The sequence below is a fragment of the Parambassis ranga genome, chromosome 8, assembly GCF_900634625.1.
Source record: "Parambassis ranga chromosome 8, fParRan2.1, whole genome shotgun sequence".
Lineage (NCBI taxonomy): Eukaryota > Metazoa > Chordata > Actinopteri > Ambassidae > Parambassis > Parambassis ranga.
The window spans coordinates 7,609,093-7,626,902 of NC_041029.1; the positions used below are offsets into that span (position 1 = coordinate 7,609,093).

The 17,810-nt window shown below is 43.6% G+C and overlaps 2 protein-coding genes across 2 annotated transcripts; one reads left to right on the forward strand and one right to left on the reverse strand.

Annotated features, from left to right (window-relative positions):
* The first annotated feature begins 10,928 nt into the window (after nt 1-10,928).
* On the forward strand, nt 10,929-14,405 carry jmjd8 (jumonji domain containing 8). The gene is made up of 9 exons (XM_028412390.1): nt 10,929-11,146; nt 11,388-11,483; nt 11,578-11,626; nt 11,789-11,885; nt 12,064-12,132; nt 12,211-12,330; nt 12,941-13,008; nt 13,463-13,597; nt 13,813-14,405. Exons 1-9 carry the CDS (start codon nt 11,061-11,063, stop codon nt 13,891-13,893), a joined length of 801 nt encoding a protein of 266 aa, XP_028268191.1. The 5' UTR covers nt 10,929-11,060; the 3' UTR covers nt 13,894-14,405.
* A 431-nt stretch (nt 14,406-14,836) lies between these two features.
* Nucleotides 14,837-17,640, reverse strand: LOC114440097 (E3 ubiquitin-protein ligase CHIP-like). The gene is made up of 8 exons (XM_028412381.1): nt 17,471-17,640; nt 16,778-16,955; nt 16,493-16,691; nt 16,129-16,294; nt 15,896-15,983; nt 15,699-15,755; nt 15,433-15,549; nt 14,837-15,345 (listed from the first exon to the last, which is right to left on the reverse strand). The coding sequence occupies exons 2-8, from the start codon at nt 16,895-16,897 to the stop codon at nt 15,220-15,222; spliced, it is 873 nt and encodes a 290-aa protein (XP_028268182.1). The 5' UTR covers nt 16,898-16,955; nt 17,471-17,640; the 3' UTR covers nt 14,837-15,219.
* Between the last annotated feature and the right edge of the window lie 170 nt (nt 17,641-17,810).

The window sequence follows — 17,810 nt, forward strand, 5'->3', positions numbered from 1 at the left end:
TTAATAGCTTATTTTTTATTTGAAACAAAATATAAAACACCTCTAATATAGAAATACTAACAACTAGTCAATGAAAGGTAAGTGCACAACATTGCACATTAGGATATAAAGTTGTTGGAGTTATTTTATTACTTATTACTTGTTTAAGTATTATACATTTATTCTTATAAAAGTGTTCCTTATTTTCTGTAGACGTGTCGTATCATGCATTATCTTCTGTAGCCAGCTTGCATGTAAATAGCTGATAGACAGGTCACGGCGGGGGCAGTGGAGCAACTTCACCAAGAAACGAGAAGGAAGCACACCACGGTTTCGAGAAGGGTGTCAGTGAAGATATGAAAAGAGTGATTTAAATACTGAACAAGATGTTTCCCTTTTCCCCTTAGTAACAATGTTGTAAAAATAGGGCACTCCTATATTCAATAAAAGGCAGGCGAGCCAGAGACTGTTTCAGAGTGAGTTTGGAGATTGTAACTGAGCAGTCTCTGGTCACTCTCCTTGCAAGTAAAAAGATATCTAACTCTCTGTGTCTCTTTTGTACAGGTTGTGTAATACAAATGTTTGGGGTTTGAACCTAACATTAATTGGTCCTTCGAGCCGGATTCCAAGATACCTGACGATTCCAGCGCGTGAGGGAGACACCAGGAAAAGTCAGTGGCCACTGCATAAAGACCCTTTCCGGGACTGGTCTCTCCCTTACGGGTTGGGATCCAAAGGTTGACGGAAAGTCCAGGAGACACAGACGAGTGTGAGTATAGATTTCCTTAAAAAGGGGGAATGTGTGAAAGACGCGCGCAGTAAAAGATAAGAAGTACAAGAGGATAGTGAGATCCTCTGTGTGTTAAAGAAGTGACAAGAGGATAGTGAGATCCTCTGTGTGTTGAAAAAGTGAATAAAACCCTGACAATTCTAGACTCTATCAGGTCAAGTAAAAAAGTCCGCAGGAGGGTAGACTCCCCTAGTTTAAAACGACTAGTTAAATTCTACGTAGGTCAGCGGAACCTGTTTGGCAACTGTGTTAAAATTAAAAGTAAAAAGTGAAGTGCACGTTCGAACAAAAAGGTGTGAATGAAAGTGTGAATGAGAGTGTGAATGGAAATTCTGTTTCCACTTGGAAATTGAGTTTCATATAATACAACGAGAGTAAATTTGGTGAGTCCTTGTGGATGCATGTAGGCAAGAAAACTCCACCTGAATAAGGTTGAAGTGAGTTTTACCACAACAGACTGTTTTCACCAAACTCGTTGACAAAAATCCAGTGTTAGAATACACCAGGTATTGACACCCACTGGATCTAAAACACATTTAAACATGGGTAAAGAACAAAGCAAATTTCTTGAAGGAATGCAAAATAAAGATTGGAAAATATTCGAAATTACGAAACCAGAAGCGTTAAAACCATTACAAATATGGGTAGAAAAATATGGATTTTCAGGCAAATTACAAACCACAGAATTAAAAGCTTTGCAGGTAAAAATAAAAACAGAACATCGTCCTAGAATAAAACAGTATCCTTTAAAGCCTGATGCAATGGAAGGAATAGAACCGGTAATTGAGGATTTAAAGAAAGCAGGTGTATTGATAGAATGCGCAGACTCCCCAGTGAACACGCCTATTTTTCCAGTGAAAAAGGCGCCTCCATCTACAGGGTGGAGGATGGTTCAGGATTTGATAGCAGTGAATAATGCAGTAATTCAGAGGTCTCCATGCGTAGCAGACCCACATACACTATTAAATTCACTGAATCCAAAAGCTAAATATTTTACTGTGATAGACATAAGCAATGCATTCTTTTCGGTACCAGTGCATAAAGATAGCCAATTCTGGTTTGCATTTACTTTCAAAGGAAAAAGATACACATACACCAGGTTGCCTCAAGGTTATTGTGAAAGTCCAACTATTTATTCACAAGTAATTGCTTCTAGTCTTTCCACTTTTGAACCTCCAAGTAAGAGTCAATTGCTTACTTATGTAGATGACATTCTTGTGGCGTCAGAAACAGAGGCAGGCTGTAAAACGGACACGATTGCATTGTTAAAACATTTGGCACAAGAGGGCCATAAAGTAAACAAAAGCAAACTACAGTTCTGTCAGGAAAAAGTAAAATATTTAGGACACCAGTTATGTACAGGGGGGAGAACAATACTGGAGGAGAGAAAAGCTGCAATTCTACAAGCACCCAAGCCACTAACAAAAAAGCAGATGATGTCATTTTTAGGTTTGACTAATTATTGCCGAAGTTTGGTGCCGAATTATGCAGAATTAGCTGCACCATTGCAGTCTTTGATGTATAAGGAAGAATTGAAAATGTCTGACAGCCTTAAGTGGACAATTGAAGCTGAAAATGCTCTGTGCAATTTAAAACAGGCCATGGTAAGCAGCTGCACATTGGCCTTACCAGACTACCAAAAGGAGTTTGTGCAAATGGTAGATTGTAAAGGATATTTCATGACCTCAGTTTTGACACAAATGCATGGAAATAAACTCAGGCAAATTGCCTACTACTCGACAAAGTTGGATGCTGTAGCATGTGCATTGCCTCATTGCGTGAGAGCAGTGATCGCTGCGTCATTAGCTGTAATTTCAAGTGCAGACATTGTACTTTTTCATCCGTTACTTTTAAAAGTCCCTCATGCTGTGTCTGCCTTATTATTGCAAACCAAAATGACTTTTCTCTCCCCGGCCAGACATTTATCCTGCATGTCCATTTTACTCTCACAGCCACATCTAAAAATAGAACGCTGCACAGTGCTTAACCCGGCTACACTCGTGCCCACGGAAGGGGAGGGGGAGCCTCATGACTGTGAATCTCTATCAGAGCAGACAGCTAAGAGCAGAGCAGACTTAAAGGACATTCCTTTACAGCAGGGACACACACTGTTTGTTGACGGTTCTTCTAAAAAGGATGATAAAGGAAAAACAAAGACAGGCTATGCTGTCGTAACACAAGATAAGGTTTTGAGAGCAGAGGCACTCCCTCAACATTTTTCTGCACAAGCAGCAGAATTAGTAGCTCTCACTGAAGCTTGTAAATTAATGAAAGACAAAATAGCAACAATTTACACTGACAGCCAATACGCATATGCAACAACTCATACATTTGCGCAACATTGGAAAAATAGAGGCATGATAACATCTACGGGAAAACCAGTAACGCATGCAAAACTTCTTTCAGAACTGCTACAGGCTATAAATTTGCCGAAACAATTAGCAATATGCAAATGTCCCACTCACACACGGGGAACTGATACAGTCTCTAAAGGAAATGACTTTGCAGACCAAACAGCAAAAGCGGCTGCATTGAAAGAAATGAAACTCTGTGTGGTCTCAGAAGACCAAATGTCACACGACACTTTAAAAGACATGCAGCAACAATCGCCTGATGCTGAAAAAGCCATATGGACAAAAAATGGAGCAAAACAAACAAATGATATCTATGTATGACCTGAAAACAAACCAATCCTACCAAAAAACTTATATAAATGGGCGGCTATATTGAGCCATGGATCAACTCATGTCTCAACAGGAGGGATGGTAGGACTGGTACACAGGACATATACAACCTATGGGTTTACTTCCTATTCAAAAAAAAAATTTTTGTAGAGCATGTTTAATTTGTGCTCGACACAATCCACAGGGAAACCTCAGGCCAAGACGAGGAAAATTCCCTACACCTCAATATCCTTTCCAAAGCATACATATGGATTTCATTGAATTAAATCAGAGTGAAGGGAAGAAATTCTGTTTGGTGATCATAGATGCTTTCTCCAAATGGATAGAGTTGTTTCCCACTAAAACACCTGACGCCCTAACCGTCGCTAAAGCTTTATGCAAAGACATCATCCCTAGATTTGGTATTCCAGAAACCATTTATAGTGACAACGGTTCACATTTCGTAAACCAGGTAATCACTAAAATAGGTCAGGCTTTCCAGATTAACCTCAGAAATCACTGTGCGTACCATCCCCAAAGCACAGGGTTAGTGGAAAGAATGAATGGAACTATTAAAAACAGATTAAAGAAAACTATGGATGAGACAGGACGACAATGGACACAGTGTCTAGACCTAGTGAAGTTACACATTAACATTACTAGCACAACAGGTTTAACTCCATATGAGACCATATATGGTAAACCTTACAGACTTCCTCTTTTTGATAACACATGGGAGACAGCAGAGGAAGTCACACTCGCAGATCACATGCGGAAGCTGTTTGAACACAGGCAGAAGGAAGCAAACAAAGAAACTGAAAACTCATCATCTGTCTCTTCACAGGAACACCTCGTCACGCTAGGTGATTGGGTCCTAGTTAGAAGCATCAAATGCAAACATTGGCATTCACCTAAGTGGGAAGGTCCATTCCAAGTACTGCTAACCACAGGCACCGCGCTCAAAATAGCGGAAAGATTAACCTGGATTCATCTCTCACACTGTAAGAAAGTTCTAAATTATCAACCCTCTGTGACGTCATAGGATAGTTGCTTCCCTGAGTAGGCTAGAGGACCTCAATAGGCACCCATAGACTAAAAAGGCCAGTTACAAAGGGAGTTATTGATAACAGATCTTAACTGTCTCAACTCTGGTGAAGATTGTACGGAAAGTCTGGTGGGGTGTATAGGAGAGTCCTACAGGCAATATGGAGTTTGGACGACGTCATAAGATTGTGTGTGGTTTTGGTTTTTCTACTATTATGGTATGAAGACTCCTTAAATAGTAGAGTGTCAAAAAGAGCTCATCTGCTTATGATATAGCTACGGATAACCCTTGCAATACTACCACTATAGCTTCTAGCTGGTTCACACAACTATACTTACTGTCATAATGATGAATGATGCTTGGTACAGGAAGAAAAGAAGTGCAAGCATCAGTGCTGATCCGACCTATATTGATGCTATAGGAGTTCCCAGAGGAGTTCCAGATGAATACAAACTAGCTGATCAGGTTGCCACAGGATTTGAGTCTCTATTGTGTTGGTGGTGTACTATTAATAAAAACGTAGACAGAATCAACTACATCCACTATAATGTGCAGAGATTAGGAAATCAAACTGAAGCAGCACTCACCGCTGTCCATGAGCAATTGTCGGCTACCTCCCTTATGGCCTTCCAGAACAGAATTGCTGTAGACATGCTTCTTGCAAAAGAAGGTGGTGTCTGCACCATTTTCGGGGAACAATGCTGTACTTTTATTCCTAACAACACAGCAGCTGATGGCAGCCTCACAAAAGCAGTGGAGGGATTGCGTACCCTGAACCAAAAGATGAAGGACCATTCTGGAGTCGACACCACCGTGTGGGACAGATTTGGTGATGTATTTGGCAAATATAAAACGTTAATGACGTCAGTACTGTTATCCATTGCTGTTTTTGCAGCCATTCTCACCTTATGTGGATGTTGTTGTATTCCATGTATTAGAGTATTGTGCGCCAGAATTATCACAACAGCAATTGGACCTGTTCAAGCTAAAGTTGATCAAATGTATGCATTAATCCCTGCAAATAACAACACAGCTGATGACACATAAGAGGCCGAAGCAGATGTGGACGACGACGATCCAGAGGAACAGCTCCCAGATCTGTTCCCTTACCCAGAAGATTACAACTGACCTCTGAGTGTACCATTTAAACGGTCTAAATGATTACATAACTGAAAATCAAAAGAAGTGGTTATGCTAAGGATAAATTGATAGAATAAATGTATAAACAGGAGGGAAATGTTGGAGTTATTTTATTACTTATTACTTGTTTAAGTATTATACATTTATTCTTATAAAAGTGTTCCTTATTTTCTGTAGACGTGTCGTATCATGCATTATCTTCTGTAGCCAGCTTGCATGTAAATAGCTGATAGACAGGTCACGGCGGGGGCAGTGGAGCAACTTCACCAAGAAACGAGAAGGAAGCACACCACGGTTTCGAGAAGGGTGTCAGTGAAGATATGAAAAGAGTGATTTAAATACTGAACAAGATGTTTCCCTTTTCCCCTTAGTAACAATGTTGTAAAAATAGGGCACTCCTATATTCAATAAAAGGCAGGCGAGCCAGAGACTGTTTCAGAGTGAGTTTGGAGATTGTAACTGAGCAGTCTCTGGTCACTCTCCTTGCAAGTAAAAAGATATCTAACTCTCTGTGTCTCTTTTGTACAGGTTGTGTAATACAAATGTTTGGGGTTTGAACCTAACAAAAGTACTAAAAGTAAGTAACAAATTAGTAAAAGGTAAATGAATCTCAGTGTCATAACATAACAGCCAATCACAGGACAAGGTCAGAAAATAGCTGCTTACACATGAATTGTTCTGTCAACAAACAGGACAAGAGGTCTCTGAGGCACAGGTAAGTAAAAGCTTTCACATTACACAGTAATTGTGCAGAATATAACAAACAGCCGAGCCAGGAATCTGTGAGGTAGCTACATGTACATGTACGCATTAAAAACAGAAAAAAATAACAGAAGGAGGACGTGGAGCTAGAGGTGGAACAGAGGCTCTTAAAGGTGTGAAAGGGGGGCCCTTTTTAAATCCATCTCCTGTGTCGTCACCTCTATCAACTGCGTTTTCTTGAGACAATGAGGTGTTTAGGGACCCTGTGGAGCAGCGGATCAGTTGTCTCTTTTTTAGCACTCATGCTTGGCTTTGATCTTCCTGCCAGACAAACCCAAATACACAGAAGGAAGAATTTGAGAAGAAGGAAGTAACTGCTCGAAAGGAATGTTTTAATAACAGTAAAAAGAAATGTGCAAACTAAGAAAGCAAGCTGAAAGTACTGGAATGAGCAATATAATAAATAAAGAATACTACAAATAGTCCTACACAGTCTGTCAAACAGTAAAAATAAAAGTGTAAAATACGAAATCAAGCTGAAAGTACCGGCATTATCTAAATTATAAATAGTACCAAAATCTGTCAAACAGTAAAAAAATCAAATTTGCAAAATCAGAAAAAGACGTGTGCATAACAGTTAAGAGCAGTTAAGTGTTAAAATCAAATTGCAGGACATTTCAAACTAAAAACTAAAAAGTGTAAACACAAAACAGCCTGCGTAATATTTGCACTTCCAAAAATGACACAACAAGCGATATCAAACTATATACAGCGTTTACAGTAGAAGATTGCACACTGAAAACATCCAGGAGGAGGAGGTGGATGTGAAGGTGGAAGAGAGGCTGGAGAGGCAGCAGTGGCAGCGGAGGAGGCAGGGGGAGCCGTCACAGTGAACGGGGGAAAAGCTGTGGTGCACGAGCTGGAGCAGGAGCGCTTGGACCACTGGCAGCCATGAAAGACAAGCATCTGTAGACACTCTCCCCGGCCTGCTGCCCAGCACTCGTCCCCTCCTCCTCTGCCCGCTACACGTCCAGGGAGGTGTCCTCTTCAGACGCAGCCGCACGGCCATGCAGGAGCTTAATGTGGTGAGAGAGGGCCAACTCCTCTTCGGGCACCAGGTTCTCCTCATGCTCCACCTCCTCGAAGCACCTGGCGGCCTCTTCCTCAGCAGTCGCATTGGGCGCGTCAGGGTCCAGCTCCTGCTGCAGGACAGCCCCGGTCTGGGAGTACAGGTACTCCACACCTATTAGCTCCCCTGCACACGTTTGGAGACACACGTGATCTGACTGATGATACTGAACTCAGAGGCAAAGCACATCTCACAATCAGGGCTCAGATTACATACCTGTGTACGGTCTGAGCCGACTGTAAGCCATGACCGGCACCGTTCCCATGTACTTCTGGGCCAGCCGCTCAAAGCGCTGCAGCCTCTCTGCACTGTAGCAGCGCAGCGCCATCTCTCGTCCTCCTGCGGTGGCTGCCCTGGCGCGGTCTTCATTCCACCGCATCAGGCCCTCCAGCAGGTACACCTGGAAGTGTATATCACTCGCAGAGGTCCCTGGCAAACAGGAGAGAAACACTGTTAGTCAGAACTCTAGGCCAGTTTCATGCCACTGATGGAGACTGGAAAGAGGCTTACCTGGAATGAAGCGGGCGAGGTGCAGGTGGAATGACTCCAGTGATGTAGAGCCCCTGCTGCACCGAAAGACAGGGAGACGCACGCCGCCTCTGGCGATCTCCCCCGTCTTGGTGTACAGCTGCACACCTGGCGGGTCCTGGATGCAGCTGATGTGGCGGCGCTGCGTGGTCCAGATGTCCTCCATCCGCTCACGATCCAGCAGGGGGACGCCGAGCGAGTCCACAGCGTCCCACATGCTGTCCAGCAGCTCCTGGATCAGCCTCTCCACCTCAGCCGTACCCCTCGTCCGCCGGCGGCAGTGGCGGGCAAGCTCCTTGGCTGTGGGTTCGGCGCTGCCATACGTCCTCCCCGCCTCGGCCTGCTTAGCCCTGGTGAGGGCCGCCACGTCGCCTGCGTCCCACTCAAAGATGGCGAAGGACAGTCTGCCCATGAAGAGGCCGTATAGCAGGTGGCTCTCTTTGGTTACACCCCTGGCGAGGCGCTGCATCAGGTGCCAGACATCCAGGCGGATGACGAGGTCCCTCCACTCATGGAACATCTGCGCTGTCTTGCAGCTCCCCGCTGTGCTGCAGCAGTCATTGGCCACATAGAGCACCTTCGGGGGCTCCTCCTCGGCTTCACGGTACCGCCGCATGAGCCCAGCTGCCATGTTGATGAGGCCGTCACCCTCTATGCAAGTGAGCACGGACATGAGGACCTGCCCGTGCTCATTGCCCACATTCGTCACGCAGGCAGCTGTCCCAGCGGCACCACCAGCGAGCTTCTTGGTGAGCTGCGCGACACAGAAACCTGTCACGAGGTGTCCACACTACACTAATGATAACACTGACAGGAAAGTGACGACGCTGCTCACCTTTTTGGTAGAACTCATCTTTAGAATGGACCCAAAGACGGATGTGATCCTGGCCTTGCTCTCTGGCGCCCTCAGCAAGGCCTCCCTCACATACACTCTCAGCAGCCAGTAAATGCTGGGCACCGGGAACATCTCTGGGACCGAGACCTGCGGGTCCACCTGCAGCTTCTCCAGCACATACAAGTACAGGCTGGAGCGGTCCATCCACTGCATGGTGTGCTGCTCCAGCAGGTAGGTGCGGAGCCGAGAGGGGCTGTTGCCGAGGATGCGGTCCCTCAGCAGACCCAGCACCACCTTGTCACATGCCATCCTGGGGGAAAGAAGCACAACTCCCGTGTCATCGGTCAGGCGAAAATGGACAAAATGCACTCTGAGTAAGTCAGCAAACACTTTAAAACACCACCAACAGTTAATGCTGCACACACAAATATTCTGATTTTGAAATGTCATACTTGTAGGACAGCACAGCTGGAAACTCCTCCCGGTGAGCGACGTCCAGCTGATCCAGGACGGCCTGCGCCCAGCCCGGCACCTTCTTCTTGCAGACGCGGCACTCCAGGTACTCCGTCGCCATGAAGTACCACCCGTCCAACTGCAAGACCCTCCGGACGGTCTTGTACAGCCCGGCGCCCGTCAGCCTCCCTTTGCACTCACACTGCAAAGGGTACTCCCAGATCCTGTAGGGCAACCACAGGAATAACGGGCGCTGGAAGAACGGGTGGGCATTGGCAGGTGGCTCCGCATACAGCGGCCGGGGGCCAGGCGGGAACCACCACATCTTGCCGATTGTCCTCAGCTCGATCTTGCCCCTGGCCGACTGGTGAAACAGTGATTGGCCGACCCAGTCCTGCTGCTCCTCGGGCAGCGTGGCCCTCCACCCACTAGGTAGAAGCTAAAACGATATCATTTCATTAATAAAACATCCAAGCACAAGCTAAACACTGACACAACAACTATAAAAACTCACTGCAGTCACTAAGCATACCTCTCTGCCAGTCCACTGCTGCTGGGCAGCTGGATCCACAGCTGGGCCTGGAACAGGGCAGGGAGGCTGGCTGGAGGAAGCTGCTGGCTGGGCGTCTGAGGAAACGTAAAGTATATATAGAAATGTCATTACTTTCTTCCTCAGTTCAGTCATGCTGCAACTCGTGAATAAACATCTGCTGAATAGCTTTCATAATTTTCATAACGTCTACTCACCGCTGGACTCCTCCTCCATAGCAGCAACAACCAGCTCATCATCAGAGAGGCCCGGCTCCGAAGACGCAGCACCTGCTTAGACACAATTTTAGTCTATTATATTCTCAGGACTGTGCACTGACTTCTATATTTATATTTTAATATCTTTTATACATCTCTTTTTATATTGTATTCTATCCTAATTTATTCTAGCTTGTTACTTAACTTATATAGATCTGTCTGAGCAGCAGGCATGGGGGGGGGGGGGTGCTTACCTGGACGTGGGAGCACGTGGATTGGCTGAGACTTGGGGGGCCTTTCCCTCCTCTCAGCATCTCTCGCCATTATGTATTGGTGCAGGGAGTGCAGCCTGGTCCCGGTCACCGGCTGCATCTTCCTCAACCAACTCACATAGCTGCACAATAACAAATGTGTTACTTATATCCGTCTTCCACATGTGCGCACACACAGACAGACAAGCACGCAGGGCAAGGTCAACGGTCCTCGCGCTTGCCTCGCTCACCCTACGCCTGTTATTAATGGCATCCGCCATCGCCGGGAAAGCCATGGCATAGGTGGCGAGGCAGTCCTTGTGTTCCAGCAGATGCGAACGTAAGTTCGGGTCACTGTCCCTCTCATCCTGGCGCTGAGCCACCACGCTGGCTGCAAAGCCCACGAAATTATAAGGAACAGGATTCGAGGACCATCGCACAATGTATAATAATAAAAAAATAACCTTTTAACCTCCTACATTTCTGTTAACAAAATACATTAAGCTCCTCTGACAGTGAATTGGGGTTTTACAGACTTTCAGTGAGCATGAATGATCAGAGGTGAACCTTTGTTTTTGGTAGTGCACTACAATTACAGAGAAAGTCTGTGACATGACGTAATATCCCATGAAACGTGAACGCAACACGGTTTGGTTTAATGTGGTGGTTTCTGATTGGTTCCGATGCAGGAAGTGAGACAGACGGTTGATGCTCGGTGACTATGTGAGACATTAAACTGAACTTGTGTTTGCTCTGGAGCTAAATTAAGTATTATAACGTCACGGCTGGCATTTTTTAATGGAACACAACAAAGCTGCACAGTTTATTGTGATATGTCTCATTGCTGGACTGAAGGGACAGCAGTCAGAGGACGAAGGAGGATGGTGAGTCCACACTACAAGGCTCTCAAGAGTCACGCATTGAGCGTGAGACACGCGCAATTCAACAAGTTCACACGCCACACATTTCTCACACTGATGACACGTGATGATATATTAACGTTCATGTTTACCACAAACAGCTGGTCCATTCCCAGATGAATATAAGACCCGGGACATGTATTCTCTGGGACTGAAATCAATGTAATCTTCCATTGGTGATCTGCATGTCTTCCTGTGTGTTCAGGTCACTTCCTTCAGACCTCAGGTTACAGGATGAAGGCCCCTGTAACATTGATGTGTTGGATGGCTCTTCCCTCTCATATCAAGAGTTCATTGAAAGGTATGTAAAAATTAGCTGAGGCATTAGCAGTGTGTTATTGTTAAACATTTGTGATTGATGAGTTTTAAAAGAAAATTCTCATCACCATTTGTAGATATGCATATAGCAGACCTGTCATCATCAGAGGGCTGACTGACAACACGGTGTGTATTAAAATGTGTTCTGACTGCATGCACGGATGAGTGATTGTGTATGAATGTATTGCACCCATCATGAAGTCCTGTTTGTCAAGTGAATAAAATGTCTGGCGCTCTGGATGGGGAGAACACTGAGATACAAACTTTATATTATTGGCTTTGTTTTAGAAATTCAGGCTGTTGTGTTCCAAGTCGACCTTGCTAGAAGAGTATGGCTCCCGGAAAGTGCGGCTCAGTACAGCTAATACTTACTCTTACAGGAAAGGTATGCATGTCTAACACCTGCTCTTAGTCCAACAGACACCTTGTTTCCTGCAGGAACTTTAATGTCCTTAGGTTTAAGAAACCTTTATAAGATTAAGAAACATTATAGAATAGAATTCTATTAATAGAATTCTATTATAGAATAGAAACACACTGACTCTGTGGCTCGTCTCTTTCAGTGGACATCCCTTTCCAGGAATATGTGGATGTTTTACTGAGGCCTCAGTCTGTGGACACTCTCGGCAGTGGTGAGTTAAACTCGGACTGTTTTCATGCTCCTGTTTGATGATTCTTGTAAAGACTTAATGCTTCCTTGATCTGCACAGACACACTGTATTTTTTCGGAGACAACAACTACACCGAGTGGCAGAGTCTGTTCAGACAGTACAAGTCACCGCCGTACGTCCTACCTCACACCAGCGGAGCGTACAGCTTTGGCATCGCAGGTCAGTGTTCGACCACTCCACAAAAACAACAGAGAAACAGCAGAGTGTGCATTATAATCAGAAAAATACTAAAATAATACACAAACACCATGTTCGAACTTAAAGGTGTCAAGTCCATATGGCACCAGGACATCCTAGGCCACAGTTCAATGATTGATTTTATAGTCCTGTGGTCGTAATAACGACCTGAGGGGCCATGCGTCTTGGTGAAGAGAGCTGTCAACTGATAACCACCTGAGAGTGAGATAGATGAGATTGCTGGAGAGCATGCAGAACAAGTCTGGTAAAGCCAAATGCATTGCAAGGGTTTGCTGGGAACATCTGGCAGAGGAACCTGCTCAAAAGATCTTCAGCTCCCTTCTCCAGAACAGCTTCAATCACATCCCAGGGGAGGCAGGGGAACACTGAGTTAAGAACAGCTATGTTCCAAGCTGCCATTGTTAAGAAATAGGGTGGAATCAGGGATCTGGATCGGGGAAGAGTTACTGCCTCAAGTAAAGGAGTTCAAATATCTTGGGGTCTTGTTCATGAGGGAGGGGGAAATAGGGAGCAGGAGATCACTTAGAAAGATGATTATATGAGAGGCACCAACTGATCTTTTCTTCATCAGGTCCTGGAACAGGAGTCCCCTTCCACTGGCATGGTCCAGGTTACTCAGAGGTCATCTATGGAAGGAAGGTAAAACTTATTTATTTAACTTGAGGTAACGTCTGTAGTTTTTTAAAGGTATTATTTTACCAACAGATGAGCTCAGTCCAGAGTAAGAGGGACAGCAGCTTTTTTGGGTGCTTGCGCCCTCGATTAGCTGCAGGTGGATTACCGTACCTGTGCAGAATAAAAACGGAAAGATTTTGACAGTAAATGTGTCCTGGTACTATCAAATCGGCAACAGCAAATATAAATCACATCAACACAGGGCAAAATGTCAGTTGGGTTTCTAACTATCAGTAGCAGAGGCTAACCTAATGATATAGCATCATAACATAAAGATCATAACTAAACAAACCAAAACACAACTCTAAAATCAAATCAAACAGATTTCACATAGATGTTTTTTTCAAACTGCAGTTTTAAAAACATGTTACTTTTAATAATTAGTTACATTCTGAATTATTTATCATTTATCATACAGCGTTGGTTCCTCTACCAGCCTGATAAGGAGCCTCATTTCCACCCAAACCACACCACCTTGTCCTGGTTGACAGAAATCTACCCCCACCTACCAGAGGAAGAGGTGCCTTTGGAGTGCACCATCAGACCTGGAGAGGTAACACGACCCAGCCTGCCAGAGTTTGTGTGTCAGTGTTAGTCACATGGAACATTAAGCGTGTGCTCACAACAAAACAAACAATAAGACTTTGACACAAAACACACAGTTTGTCATAAAGAAGCAGCAGAAGTTTAGTCAGAGCAAAGGTGTAAGAACAGCCGATGTGGTTGATTCCTCATCTTGATAATGTCTGTGTATGTTTACTTTACCAGGTACTGTATTTTCCTGACCGCTGGTGGCACGCCACTCTCAACCTGGACACCAGCGTTTTCATCTCCACCTTTCTGGGCTGAGCTTCATCATTAGCTCAATAATATTTTTAAAAGGAACTCATTGCACTAATTTTTAAATCAGTTCCTCTTCCTGTGTTAGCTGGTAGGAAGGAAAAGAGACTTTTTAAATTATCCATGTGATGCTCACATGTAATTCCAGTGTCTAAAGGTGGATCATACATTCCTCCTCAGCAGACTGCTGCTCTAATATGCAACTTTCCGAGAGTATTTGAAAGACCACTGCAGCATAAATTGTCTATGGATGAGAACATAAGATCAGGGAAAATGAAGCTGATGTACTTGAAATATAAATATGTAATGTAAATGGGAGAACCTGTAAAATATATGAAGGTCTGTGTCATCTTGTGATTTCTATGGAGTCTTCCAGGGGTCATTTGTTAGAACAGCTGTGCAGAATAACATGAGGAAATGGAGGAACAAGTTAATATTTATTATCCTCAGTTTATTCACCAGTTCATACAGATTTGTGACATGACCTGAAGTAATAAAGAACAAAACCTTTTGTGCAGTCAGTGAAAATGTGTTCCTCCAACGTAGTGTCATTTTCAGACGTTTTTTTCATTTTTGTAATTACTAAAGGAGATAGGTGAGAAATAAAACATGGACGGTTTATTGTGCCAAGAGACAAGATCCCTAGGTAGTCTGTGGAAATGTGCTCTCTTTAGTTGTTAATAAAGTTGTCTGTTACAAAGAGAAAATCAGGAACAATTTAAATTTAGAGAGTTTTGTCTCACATAAAAATAAACATTTAAAAAGCCGCTGTAGCTAACATAAAGGAAGTGAACACTTAAATAACTGAATGTAGCCACAGTCTGATACTAATGTAAGAGTTTTCACACAGAACTCCATCAAACTGCTCACAAGATTCTTGAAAACGTCTGACTTTACTGATCAATATATAAAACAATCTTCTATCCACTGAATTCTTGGGCAGCTTTTTTTGCTTCCTCTTTTTCAGTTTGCCGGCAAACACAACATTTATCCTTATTTACATTGAAAACATACAGCTTCATGCACCTAATTTTGGCCTGATTGTTTTATTGTAATTCACTGATGTGTGATTGTAGTCGGCTCTTATTGAAGAACAGAAGAGGTGCATGACAACTACATTAACTGATAGTCAAGATAGGAGCAGTAGTCACTGATCACAGATAAATTGCCTGGCTTTAACAAATGTGACAGACTAAAGAACCAGAACTACGTTTAGTTCTTGAAACACTTCAGAATAATGAACAGTTTTGTGTGCGGCCTGTTCACATTTCACACTACAGTTGACGCACGAGACTGAACACACTGACTTGTCTTGACACATATCCTCATATTCAGTCAGTAGTCCTCCACCCATCCATTCTCCATGATGAAAGCATCAATGACTTCCTTCATGGCCAGGTTTGGAATTAGCTGATCTTGGGACAGTGGACTGCGTGTCACCGGGTCAAAATGGCCGACTCTCTGCAATAAAATACAACAATAAATAAAACATTAAGAATCTGAGCCACCACTGCAGTAATGGTTTTAAGCACCATGTTGGGTTTTTACCTGCAGGTGCTCTTCGATGTCTTTTCGGTCATAGGTGACACCACTGGGAGTGATACAGGGCTCCCTCATCAACTCAAAGCTGATCTTGCCACACAAGAAGTCCGGGATCTCTCGCTTCTGTTAAACACACAAAAGATATCATTGGTTTATGTGCCAAATAATCCTTACAAAATCAATAAAAAGCTCACCGTTTGCCACCTTACAGTGAAGAAACAGGCATGTTATTCTCATTTTACAGATGGAGTTTACTAGTCTCAGTCACTCACCTTCCTTTTCTCATCTACTTGACAAAACAGCTCCTCCAAATCTGAAAGATACTTGTCCTGTGGAAAAATACATCTTATATTATATATGATGACATATAGGCTAGTGTGGGGCTTAAAAGTCAAACACTTTCCCTATATAGGGTCACCACAAAGCTAAATATGAATACATAATTAGACATAAAGAGCAAATATCTTACATGTTTTGTGTGGATCTCGTTGAGACTGTGTTGAATTCTGCTGTCATCTGACTTATCTTCTTCTTTTTGTCGGCAGCTGTCCAGTTCCCTGAGAATAATGAAACACCAGCTGCAAATAAGACACCATTCCCCACACAGAGGCTGGAATGACACCTCCATACCTTTCGTGTAACTTCCCTATAATAAATTAAGTGAACTGAATTCCTTCATTGCTCATAGAGAATTCTACCTGCCTCTTTTTCTCAGCGAGGATGAGTTTAGTGAGGTAGGCTTGCAGCTCACTCTCCTGCTTGATCCTCCTCTCCTCCATGCTGTTCCAACGTTTCTTCTTAGCTATCCTCAGAGCGCTGGGAATGTCATCACCAAAATTCAGACGCTGCTCTTTTGCCAGATTATAGGCTAGAAACAAAAATATATAACTATTTCTGTACAATTCTTTCAGATTTTCTTACTTCAACAGGTACTAGAGGGGTTCTTACTGAGTTAAGATACCCCTGATAACACCAACATTGTATTTTATATGATGACTTCTATTATCCATTTGTGTATTGTCATGAATATCCAGTAAAGTACAGGACAAAATGAAACCTCTGGTACCTTTCTGTAAATTGCCAATGGCTTCGTCATAGTTTTCCATCTCCAGGTGACACTGGCCCATGAAGAAGTGAGCCTTGACTGACTGGTTGTCCAGCTCCAGAGCGTGTCTGCAGTCCACCAGAGCTTTGTTATACTGCTGCAGCTTCACATAGCACAGAGCTCTGTTAGTGTAGTAGGCAGGGACGGAGGGGCTGTGGGTCTGAAAGAAAAGGGCCAAATTATATTCTAAAAATCCAAAGCCAGTGCTGCTGAGATGTACCATGTTCCCCATCACTGAGTCCTTACTATGGCTTTGCTGTAGCAGGCAGCAGCTTCCAGGTACTTGCGGCTCAGGAAGAGCCGGTTGCCCTGCTCCTTCAGCTCCTGTGCTGACACCGAGGTGCTTTTCTCTGGACTTTCTGACATTTTGTCCACCAGGCTCGCTGCACCGCTGGCAGCTGCCTCTTCACTTTGTTTCCCTATCCTAATAAAACAATTCAGCAGGCAGGACACAAAGTGTAATTAACCACACAAATGTGAAGTAGTTTCAGTGTGAGAAGAGAAGACCAGCTGTGATGTGTTCATTCAAAACATGAACTGCCCCAGAAAGGTGTATTTTATTTGTACATATTGTGTTTAATGCCTCACACCCAACTCAAATATAAGAACGTCTGAAACTACGAAATGACTGTGTCAGCTCAAGAGGGACTTCTTAACCATCAATGACTCAACCTCACCCCAGGTATATCATCACTTATAGCTTTAGGCTTTCATTGCACTGTTGCTAACCTGTAGCTAACGTTAGCTAGCACACGTCTCTACCATTTCTTAACATTTCCAGTTAGTTATAGTTATACAGTTTTTGAAAGTCAGTCCTGTATGCCTAAAATTATAATACAATTCTTTAACATTAGCATTTAATGGCCTTGCAGAGGCAATTACTAATACGACAGACGTATTGTCAGGCTAACTACACATTTCTACGATACGCTCACTTACCTGTGTTTGCCGTTTGATAACCACCTTGACTGTAAAGACGTTCAGTGTTACACCCAGATAATATATTACACGCAAATAAGATGTTTTATGTAACGTAAGACGCTAGCAAACTACCTACTGGTAGCTACAAGTTGTATGGATGGATGTGCTGCAGATGTTTTGGTTTTGACAGCTACGTAAAACGCGTCATCTGACGCACGCCTACGACATAATTCAGAACCTGCCTGAAAATCGTTCTAGTTTTAACATTATGCATAGATCTAAGCATTAAACCGACATTTTCGCACATTATATGGATATGCAAACTATTATTAGACAGTTCGGCGTATTTAGCTTTTCC

What these genes read in the sequence shown, in the direction of transcription:
- jmjd8 (XM_028412390.1), top strand. Translation starts at nt 11,061, where the DNA reads ATGGAACACAACAAAGCTGCACAGTTTATTGTGATATGTCTCATTGCT. An exon ending in AGGTCATCTATGGAAGGAAG is followed by an intron (nt 13,009 to 13,462) that starts GTAAAACTTATT and finishes TTTATCATACAG; the next exon opens with CGTTGGTTCCTCTACCAGCC. An exon ending in GCACCATCAGACCTGGAGAG is followed by an intron (nt 13,598 to 13,812) that starts GTAACACGACCC and finishes TTACTTTACCAG; the next exon opens with GTACTGTATTTTCCTGACCG.
- LOC114440097 (XM_028412381.1), bottom strand. Translation starts at nt 16,897, where the DNA reads ATGTCAGAAAGTCCAGAGAAAAGCACCTCGGTGTCAGCACAGGAGCTG. An exon ending in ACGAGATCCACACAAAACAT is followed by an intron (nt 15,756 to 15,895) that starts GTAAGATATTTG and finishes ATTTTTCCACAG; the next exon opens with GACAAGTATCTTTCAGATTT. An exon ending in AAGTAGATGAGAAAAGGAAG is followed by an intron (nt 15,550 to 15,698) that starts GTGAGTGACTGA and finishes TGTGTTTAACAG; the next exon opens with AAGCGAGAGATCCCGGACTT.